Source organism: Aegilops tauschii, chromosome 6 (genome assembly GCF_002575655.3).
Source record: "Aegilops tauschii subsp. strangulata cultivar AL8/78 chromosome 6, Aet v6.0, whole genome shotgun sequence".
NCBI lineage: Eukaryota > Viridiplantae > Streptophyta > Magnoliopsida > Poales > Poaceae > Aegilops > Aegilops tauschii.
This window is the reverse complement of record NC_053040.3, coordinates 316,006,932-316,017,814: the sequence shown is the minus strand read 5'-3', so window position 1 is coordinate 316,017,814 and position 10,883 is coordinate 316,006,932. Positions and strand designations below refer to the sequence as shown.

The 10,883-nt window shown below is 51.1% G+C and overlaps 1 protein-coding gene across 1 annotated transcript; it reads left to right on the top strand.

Annotated features, from left to right (window-relative positions):
* The first annotated feature begins 2,291 nt into the window (after nucleotides 1–2,291).
* Nucleotides 2,292–6,022, top strand: LOC109778155 (RNA-binding protein CP33, chloroplastic). Its single transcript, XM_020336712.4, has 5 exons — nucleotides 2,292–2,685; nucleotides 3,489–3,587; nucleotides 3,721–4,002; nucleotides 4,328–4,523; nucleotides 5,773–6,022. Exons 1-4 carry the CDS (start codon nucleotides 2,353–2,355, stop codon nucleotides 4,448–4,450), a joined length of 837 nt encoding a protein of 278 aa, XP_020192301.1. The 5' UTR covers nucleotides 2,292–2,352; the 3' UTR covers nucleotides 4,451–4,523; nucleotides 5,773–6,022.
* Nucleotides 6,023–10,883: the final 4,861 nt, after the last annotated feature.

The following is a 10,883-nucleotide window of genomic DNA, read 5'->3' as shown; positions in this document are numbered from 1 at the left end:
AACAATGGATCCATATGCGGCACGGAGTAAAAAGGGAACACGTAACTAGAGAAGATTTGGAAGGAATATCATGAACAAAAGCAATATGTCGAGCCACATCCTATCGTCACCAACCGCAATGTGGCATCTCTCCAACATCAGTGGGGGGTCATTCAAGGCGAAGTGAACAATAGCTAATATTCACAAGTGCTTGGCCTCCCTCAAAGTGGGATGTGAGTGGCAACTCGTAAGCAAAATTACTTCATCTTGTCATCATTTGCATATGCTTGTTTTTGTTGCGTTCTTATTTTCACACATATTTTGTTTGCTAGACGGTGGTGGCGGCCACTATGTATCAAGAAACGGAGAAGAAGCCATTTGGTTTGAGCCATTGTTGGGTGATATTGAATGGCAAACCAAAGTGGACACAACTTTGTGGCCGTTCTCAAGGCCGGCAAGAAGAGGAATGATGGATCAAGCTCCCACCAATCAATTGGGTTGGATGAAGAAGAGGAAGATGTAGTGTAGAATGGAAGAGCCACCGTGCAAAGGATAACCGAAAAGTGATGGGAAACAGGTGGAAGAAGGCAAGGTCCTCCCATGACGGTGCGGCTACAAAAAATGTCCACCACATGGACGTCCATTTTTTCTATTAGGGAGAACAAGAAAGAGGATAGGCACAAGCTCATGTTGGATGCGCAAAAGCAAAGGATGAATTGGGACCTGGGAGTGCAAACAAGAAACTGCAAATTGAGATGGAGAAGATCGAGTTGGAGAAGAAAGATGCGTCGATCAAATGGGAGCTAAAAAAGGCCAAGACATTTGGAGAGTTGATCTTGAGAAGGAGAGCTTGCAAATCGCACGGGACACGGAGGATGCGAAGATAATGTTGGCGGACGAAAGCCTCTTGGATGAGCATGCAAAAAAGTGACTTGTGGGGATGAAGAAGGAGATCAATAGGCGTAGGGTGTACGAGGCGGCGAGGGCGGCTATGACAACAACGGAGCATGCGACAATTCTGCAGGCAGAGCAAGCGAGAAGGATGTAGGTGGAGCAGGATGCAAGGATGGTCCCGGAGCAGGCGACATGGATGGCGTCCGACGAGTGGCCCGGCCAGCCAACGAGTGACCCGTCACGCTCAGATTTGTATTTAATTCTGGCATGTCTGGATTATTGAACTATGATTTATTTTGTTTTGTCGTGTTTGTTTTAAACTATTGAATTGGGATAATAGATTATATGAATTTGAGGATCCTATATGAGGGGTCGTCCGGCGTTGTCCGTGGACGCGCCCGGATGCGTCTGTGGACGGGATTTGCCAAAATCCAGCCGTAGATCCTCTATAAGAACATCTACAACCATGCCTCTCATACCGTCTCAAATGCCCGAGTAGGTCGTCCAGTCACTGACCGGTCAAAAAACCAGACCCAACTAGACCTCTCAAACCATGGACAAATGCCTGGGCAGACCGGGACCCCTCATATCCAGCCCAAATCTAGGGCGGATATGGGGCGGCCCAGGCACGCCCGCCTGATAGGCCCGACCCACCACTGACCCCACACATATCCCACAAAAACCTCAATCCGTGCGCCTCGCTCCGAACCCTAGCTCACTCACTCTCGCCCCGTCCTCTCCTCTCCATCTTCGAATTCCATTCCATCCACTCACATGTCTAGATCCGGCAGCGACTCCGGCTCCGACCTTGATTACGAGGAGAAGATGGCCCTCTGGAGCGTCCCCGCAGCTCCCGCACCGGCGCAGCGCGAACTCCGGAGTTGGACCCTTCCGGCCCACGGTCAGCTCCACCAGGACCGTGTATTCCGCACCGCCCCCAACTGTCTCCTTCCCTCGCCGGCCGGTCCTCCACGCGGGGCAGCAGTGGGCTAGTGCCTGCGCCGTCGGGCCGCAGGTGCACTCCGGAATTGGAGGCGCGCACCGCGCGCCGCGATAGGCACCAGACACGGGAAAGGGACGCAGCGGAGCAGTCCGCGCGCCCCCGCTGCAGGATGCAGGCGGAGCCCGACGAGGACGAGCGGCTCCTCGCATGGGTCTACCGACGGTCCCTCATGACGGCTGAGACGAACGTTCGCCGCCTCCGAGGGAAGAACGCTAAGGCGCTCCGGCTTGCTATTGAACAGTCGGAGCGCGATGCGAAGGAGGCAGCGGCTGAGGCGGCTTGGGTCATCAAATTGAAGCCGGAGGAGAACATGGCGGTCCGTCAGATGAAGAGATGCTCCAAGGATACCCCAAACTGATTTCGGACGTTGCCGCTTTGCTCGTGGGAATATTTTGCGGAGGATAATAAACCCCAGCGAGCCCAGCCCGCCATTTGGATATTTCGCCGTTGCTTTCTGTTCTGCCTGCCTCCCAACAATGGCTCTCCCCCTCGTTCGCCTCCTCCTCCCGTCGCTCCCCGCGTGCCAGCCGCCGCTCCGCCACCCTGAGTACTCCGCCTCACCTCGCCACAGCCACGTTTCCTTCGCTGTCCCCGCTGCCGCCCGCTCCTCCGGCAACCGCTTGGCGTTTGCTGTCTGCGCTGCTAGCGCCTCGGTCGCCCCGGCGCCTGCGGAAATTCAGGCGGATGCGGAGGATGAGCAGCCCGTGGGGCCGAAGACGCGGCTTATCGCGATGAACATCCCGTGGGATTTCACGCCCGACGACATTCGCGTTCTTTTCGAGAAGCAAGGCACCGTCGTCGACGTGGAGGTAAACCGTTAGTTTCCGTTGCCTTATCCGCTTGAAGGGAAAGGAACAAACAGCAAATTGAGAGTACCTTTAACCGGGCGGGATGGTGAATTTATGCGAATCCAGAAATTGCCGTATGAAGTGGCAATAATCTATGGTTACTTAAGTTGCAGGGGGTGCCGGTATGGTTCAGCTATATTGCCATCACCAGCATGTTTCTGGAGAATGAACTGAAAAAAACCCTATAGTGGTCTGAAGTTTCTGAGCTCTTTTTACGGTTGTTACGCCGTACAAAAGGAAATGCATAGTACTAGCGCACTAGCGCATATGTAGGAGACTTAACATTTCTCATCTCCAACCCCATTATATCTGAAACTGTATCTAAGAGTAGATGCCCACCTTAGCAACTGGTTTTACCACTCCAAGGTACTTAAAGTTAGATTGATTTGGTCTACATGACTTTGGTTCAGTGCATGACCATGACTCGTATTTTGGACATGCCAGTTGCTGCAATGCTGATTCAAGCCATATCGTTAATGCCATATACTCTTTCCATAGGGGAGACTTGTCTTGCATCGCCTTCATTTTTGTATTCTTCCCTCGACCAAATTATCTGGTTGTGTCTAGCATTTAGATACAATTCACATGTACTATAGGATGTACTTGATGCATATTGGTATGCATATATGCATGTTTCATATTGGAAAATGTGGAGTTTGCCAATTGCCATACAATGCATTTCAGAAGGGATTTCTTGATTAATTATTTTTGAAAATTGTATGCCAGGAACTTCATTAATGATTGCTTTCTTTCTGATTTTCTAGCTTTCGATGCACAGTTCCAAAAAAAACAGAGGATTGGCATTTGTAACCATGGGTTCAGAAGAGGAGGCTCTTTCAGCACTCAAGAATCTCAATTTGTCTGTAAGTGCAAGATTGTTAGCGACAGAATGTCTCCTTGTGAGACATAACCTGCGTAAATCATCATTACTTTATTTTCCTAGATACCGAACTACCGGTCATTGTTTATCTCCTGATCTGCCCATTCTGTTTGTAGACTGTGAACGATAGAACGATTAAGGTGGACTTTGCAAAGCCTAAAAAGAAGCAACCTGCTGTGCCGTCAGCTCCTGTGGAGAAAAATGTTGTGTTTGTGGGGAATTTAACGTGGAGAGTGAGATCCCGTCATCTTCGGGAGTTATTTGCCTCAACCCCAGGTGTCCAATCAGTTGAAGTTATCTTTCATACCACCACACCAAGGCGATCTGCTGGCTATGCATTTGTTTCCTTTTCCTCGAAAGAGGAGGCAGAAGCTGCTATTTCTACCTTCAATGGCAAGGTACATTATTTGAAATGTTGTATGTCCAACATAAAAAGATGTTGCTCATTGCTGTTCAAATTATAGTGCATGAAAATATGCTAGTACAAGGTAAATGCTCACACCACGCACACACATTATTATGAAAAATATTGGAGGCAACATCTGTAAACTTAATGCGGGAACACATTGTCCCACTGAAAGCTCATGGACGCGTGTACTCCAAATAAATATTGATTTACCGCATCAATCTTAGGGATTACACGCCTCAGTGGGTGTAAACCAACAACCTTGCTGCCACCAGTAGGCTCAGGGTCATCTGTCTGACCTGTTAATCTTACCACAGGAATTGATGGGACGATCCATTAATGTGATGTTCAAAGAGGACACTGTCAAAAAGAACAAGTCTTCTGATTCAGAGGAAGAGAAGTTGGAGGAGGCAGAATCATCTGAGGAGAGTGATAGCTAAGAACGGATTATTCTGAGAACCACAGATAGAAGTTCAATGAGTTGATCTGCAGGACTATAATGCTCTTTTTCTAGTAATAACTCTTTCTCATACTTGATCATATTTATTCTTTGCACTCATTCAGTTATCGAAGGAGGAAGCTATATAAATGTGTGAGAAATTAAACATCCTTTCTTCTAAATGGCTAATCTAATAGCATGTCTGTTTATTTAACTAGCGGGGTGACCTACATATGTACGCAGCTAGATTTAATATGTATTATTATATTTGAGATTGTTTTATCTTAAGGATGTTTGATCCCATGGTGAGCTATGTTCCAAATGTAGCGAAAATAGACAACTTGCCGAAAAATGACTACAATGTGGTAGAAATATTTTGATTAAGTTGATTAGATTGTTGGTAAGTATTGACAACAAAATGACATTGAAGCCTGCGGCTTGCCATGTAAGAACATGGACATTCATACCAATCTTCATCTTTCCCTTAACCACTCCTTGTCCCTCGGAGTTATCTAATCATGATAATCTTTTCAGAAACATTTCACCAAAAATTAAATCTACCTCGTACGTACAATCTTGCCTCTTATTCTAATAATATAATACAGTATTCCCTCAGATCCGTATTACGTGTCGCTCAAACGGATGTATCTAGATATATTTCAGTACTAGATACATCCGTTTGGGCGACAAGTAATATTAAGATAGATCAGAGGGAGTTCTTTGAGGAATCACCGGGGGGAGAGTTCTCTCGCCTGAATATATTGCTCAAAAGCTGCCAAAAGTCAAGAGGGAGTGCCCTCTTGAAGTTTGGTTGATCCAGTTAATAAGGGAAACTGGATCGGAGGGAGTAGTAGATTTGAAACACTATAGTCTCGACAGTGACGAGCAATATAGCTTATGATAATGTACGATGCTCTAGTTGCCTAACATTATTTCATGCTATAAGCGAACGGTCTTCATTTTGTAATTTTGCTAATATGTTCCTTCTGACCTCTTGAACTTTGCATCTTAGCAAATGCTTGCATCATTTTGACCACTGAAAGTACTACTCCCTTAGGTCACAAATATAAGATGTTTTGGATACATACGGACTGAAATGAGTGAACAAACACACTAAAAGGTGTCGATATACATCCGATTCAGAAAAAAGTTCGAACATCTGATATTTATGAACAGAGGAAGTAGTATTCATACAGCACTATTCTTATGATTGTTTATGTGATCCAGTTTACAGTAAGAATATGGAAGAAGTGGTTATGGCAGCATTATCTTAATCATGATTGTTTATACCTCTTGATTATATTGACTTTTCTTCTTTCACAGGGTTACCAAGCTCCTGGTTGATTTCACTCATCCCATGACTCTTGAATTGTCAAATACTGTGTTCTGTAAGTTCTCCTCTTGATATGGATCACATTTGGAGGTTAGCTTGATACTAGAGTACATGAAATCCATGAGCTGTTGAAATCTGAGTTAATTTATTGTAGAATATAAGTGTTAATGATGAGTTTGAGTGCAACTGGCTGACGAATTTGACTACATTTTTTCTTCTGTAATGAAATTTATTTTAACATTTTTCGGCCGCTTCTGTAATGACCATGTGTATTTCAGGATCAGGCTGCCAATTTAGCTTCATTAGGTACCCATCCCTGCTAATGAAATTTACATAAAAAACACTGAAATACATAAGTACAAAGGCATACACATTATTATTCGTTTGCAGTTTTACAAGTTCACATAATACAATGACATTCACATAGTACAAATGTTTTATAAGTCCACAACCAACTTATGTATCTACGCCTAGTCATCTCGAGCAGTCTACAAATCTTGTCTTGCGATGTCACTTCTATATACTCCCTCTGTTCTTAAATATATGTCTTTTAAGAGATTTCAATGTGAACCACATACGGATGTATATAGACATACTTTAGAGTGTAGATTCGCTCATTTTGCTCCGTATATAGTCCATATTGAAATCTCTAAAAAGACTTATATTTAGGAACGGAGGGAGTATATGTTTGCGGGTATCACAAGCAACCTGTATGACAAACAAAAGTTGGTTAATGCATGGCGGCAGACAAACAAACATGAGTCCATAGCTGCTGCCATTTATATATCTCTAAAGCACATAGCTAAGCGCATGTTCCTTTTGTGCAGTGCAACTAAAATCGATCTACATGTTAAAAATACGGCCAGGTTATTGAAAATACTCCCTCCGTTCCAAAATATAAGTCTTTTTAGAGATTTCAACAAGTGACTACATATGAAGCAAAATAAATGAATCTATACTCTAAAATATGTCTACATACATTCGTATGTTGTAGTCCATTTGAAATGTCTAAAAAGACTTATATTTAGGAACGGAGGGAGTATAAAGCAAGCCAGTCAGCAGCACTTTGCAGAGAAGTTTAAGAAATTTCCAGTTGCAGACAAGTTAACGCAGTTTGCATTCTAGCAAAGAAGTTGAAGAGTCTGCATTTTACAAAGAAGATGAATCAATTATAGTGTAGACGAAACTTGAAGTAGTAGGAGCACCACTAGCATGCATGGTCTCATACGCTGCGCCGCCCAATCCCAGCTTATCCAGCCGGCTATAAATCCACCTCTCCGCCACCCTAAACCCTAACCCAACTATTCTCTGATCTAGACCGTTGTCGCCCTGTCGTTGTCGCCCTGTCGGGGGATAGACCTTGGGTAGCCTCATCCGGACCTAACGACATTTCAAGACATCTGGGCTAGCAAAGCCCCTTACACCTTCCAGACACACGGTCGGCTCCTTGGACCGGCTAGGACCAAGCGGCCGGCTCCCAGAAGACGGTGCACTCTTAGAAGGCGGCTTTGGGGGAGGCCGGCTCCTAGCAGACGGCCCTTCCTCCCTTCGGAGTCTGCACTCACCTGCTCTGACAAGATGGGGCGTGGCTATAGGGCCACCTACTCCCCCGAATCCCGGAGGAGCGTGGCTACAGTATGAGTTGACCAAGTGGCCACCTACCCACCAGGCGCGGGACTGTAGCCATGCGACTCATGACATGGCCCTCGTCAGCAAGGGCCATGCTACCGCAAAGGGCAGTCAGTACGGCCCACAGGCAGCGAGCCCTACCTGTCCGCGAGCTCCCGGAAGACGGCGCACCCCTTGAAGGTGGCTCTGGGGGCGGGCCGGCATTCAGCAACAGGCCCTTCCCTCCCCCCGGAGTCCACACTCACCTGCTTCGACGAGACGGAGCGTGGCTACAGTGTGCGCTGACCAAGCGGCCACCAGCCCGACGCGGGACTGTAGCCATACGACTCCTGACGCGGCCTTCGTCATCAACGACAAAGCTACAGCAAAAGGCAATCGGTGTGGCCCGCAGGTGGCGGATCCTACTTGTCGACCGGATTCTCGGCAGCCGGCGGGGCCATCCAGAGGCGGGCCCCAGCAGTCGGCGGAGAACCCGGGCGACCCTAGACACTGACGTTCGGGTCCTACACCCAGCCGTATTACCATTGTACCCCTGGGGGTTGGCCTATAAACCCCCCAGGGCTCACCCATGCAAAGAGTTCAGCCTTTCATTCCCATACACGACCATAGCTAGGAAAAGAGAGCTAGCCATGCCCTTCTTCCTCCTCTAGCAACACAACTCAAGGAGCAACCTTGTACACCTTTGATCTTAGTCATCATAGCAGGAGTAGGGGTGTTATCTCTCTGGAGAGCTCCGAACCTGGGTACATCTCGTGTGCCCTCGAGCTCGTGCTCACTCTCGCTTCCGGAACCCGACGACGTCCTCATGGCTCCACCCACGATAAGCCACTACCTGGCATCTGACGTGAGATTACCACGACAGTTGGCGCCCACCGTGGGGCCATCGGCGACGTCGGCCGGAGTTGCGTTCCGGACGGGAACCATCCTTCCCTCCGATGAGCGCGTCGCGTCTGGCCCGATCAGCCAGCCCGATGCGTTCGTCTGCGCATGCACCAGCGCATCGTCTAACGCAGGAGCCGTCTGCCCCGCGAGCTGCCTCGTCGACCTCTTCGGCAAGCTCAGCCTCTCCGACGCGGTCGCCGCCGACGCGGAGGCCATCTGCTCCGTCGACTGCCTCATCGAGCTCTTCGAGAAGCTCACCCTCTTCGATGCGGCCTCTACCGACGGGTTCCCCGGCGACGTGGTGGTCATCGACGATCCGCTCCCTCCTGTCACCAGCGACACCGACGCCGGCATCGTCATGGAGGTGATGGTCACTGGCCACATCCAGGACTCCAGCGGGGCTGTCTAGGACCCGTTGCGAGTGGCAATGCAGAGCCTGGCCACTCCCGTTGCTGCCAACGCCGATGGGGCGACACTAGAGGAAATCTGTGTCAAGCTCCTTGACAGCGCCAACAAGATGGCGACCATGAAGCTCCGTGCTGAGGCCAGCCAGCGCGAGATCGACCGCATAGCGGGCGGCACGCCGGCTGCAGGCGAGCCCAGCCGAGCCGGCGCCGTCCGGCAACGCGGCGCGGCCATAGCCAGCATGTTGGGAGTCGGACGCCCAATCTACGACACCCCAGTGCAGAACCTGCGCGCCGCCCAGGCGGCGGCACAAGAGCTCGAGAACCTGGAGGGCAACGAGCGGCACAGCCAGATGGAGCGCCTCCAGGAACTCCTCAACGTGGCGAACACGCTGCAAGACGCGTGCAACTGCGCGGTGGAAGCAGGCAAGCAAGCCGAAAACCATCCACCCCGCCGCGAGAATGGAGCGACCTCCCAGTCCCCAAGCGGCGGCGGCCGCGGCCAGCGGAACCCGGAGCTGGCTGCTAGCCGCAACCGGCACACCCGGCTGGCGGTTGTGAACAACCGACAAGTTCCCCCGAGGGCGGAGGGCCGACGCCAGCAGGATGAACGTCCGCCTCCCCGCAGAGAGAGGCTGGCTTCTCCGGCGTCAGTTGACCACCCGACTTGGGGGGGGGGGGCTGGGCCCCTGTGAAACAGTCGGCGAGAACGACGCTCGCCACCGGATCGAGCGGCGGGCTCGGTCCCTCGCCGTAGAGGAGGAGGATACAGTCGGCCCGGCCTGCTTTGGCCCCCGCATCCGCGACGAGCCCTTCCCCAAAGGGTTCTCGCTCCCTCGCGATACTCCCAAGTACACCGGCTCCGTGAAGCCGGAGGACTGGCTGACCAACTACGCCACGATAGTCAGCATAGCGAACGGCAACAAGCGCGTTGCCGTGAAGTATGTTCCGCTCATGCTTCAGGGCACGGCCCGGACATGGTTGAACAGCCTCAAAACCAACAGCGTCAACAACTGGTTGGACTTCAGCGACGTTTTCGTCCGCAACTTTGCCAGCACCTACAAGCGGCCCCAAGCCTCGCCAGCTCTCCATGTGCGTTCAGGGCCCGACTGAGTCCACCCGCGACTACCTGGCGCGCTGGGCCAAGCTGCGCAACTCCTGTGAAGGGGTGCACGAGGTGCAGGCCATCGAGTACTTCAGCGCTGGGTGCAGAGAGGACACCCTGCTCAAGCACAAGCTTCTGTGCGACGAGCCGGCTACCTTGGACGAGCTCTTTGTTGTGGCGGACAAGTACGCCACGACCGACTCCTCCATGAAGTCGGAGATCCGAGTTGACGCGTCCGGGAAGGTGATCCAGCCGGCTTCTCAAGCGCCGACTGGTGACACCAACCGGCGCCAACAGCCGAACGACAACAAGCGCAAGGCCCAGCAGCCGGCTACCAACAACCGGCAAGTGGCCATTGTCGAGGATCAATAGCCGGCCGGGCAACCCGGCCCCAAGCGTCAGCGGGGCGGCAAGGGTGCCTGGCTGCCTGCCTTCTCCTTCGAGCAGGCCCTCGATGCCCCGTGCAAGTTCCACAGCGGTGCGAAGCCGTCCAACCACACCACCCGGTAGTGCAACTGGCTCGCTCGAATCGCCAAGGGTGAGGGGTTGCCACCTCCTCCAGCCGGCCCGGCGGCTCCGGCTCCTCACCAGCCGGTAGCCCGCCCAGTCGGCATGCTCCAAGACGAGTTCCCCGATGAGAACGCCACGTACGTCGTCTTCACCAGTGAAGCCGACGACAAGCACAGTCGGCGCCAGCAACACAACGAGGTGAATGTTGTCGCTTCAGAAGTCCCTCAATTTATGCACTGGTCCGAGAGACCCATCACCTGGAGCCTTGATGACCATCCGGCCATGATGCCTTCGCCGGGTGCTTATGCAATGGTGTTGGACTCCACCTTCTCAACGGAGAGGCGGACTTGCCGCTTCTCCCGGATCCTGATAGACGGCGGTAGCAGCATCAACATCCTCTACCGCAACACCATGGAGAAGCTAGGCATCAAGGAGAAGCAACTCCAGCCCAGCCGAACCGTGTTCCATGGCATTGTCCCTGGGCTTTCCTGCTCTCCAATCGGTAAGATCAAGATTGATGTCCTGTTCGGCGACAAGACCCACTTCCGCCGTGAGCCAATATGGTTCGAGG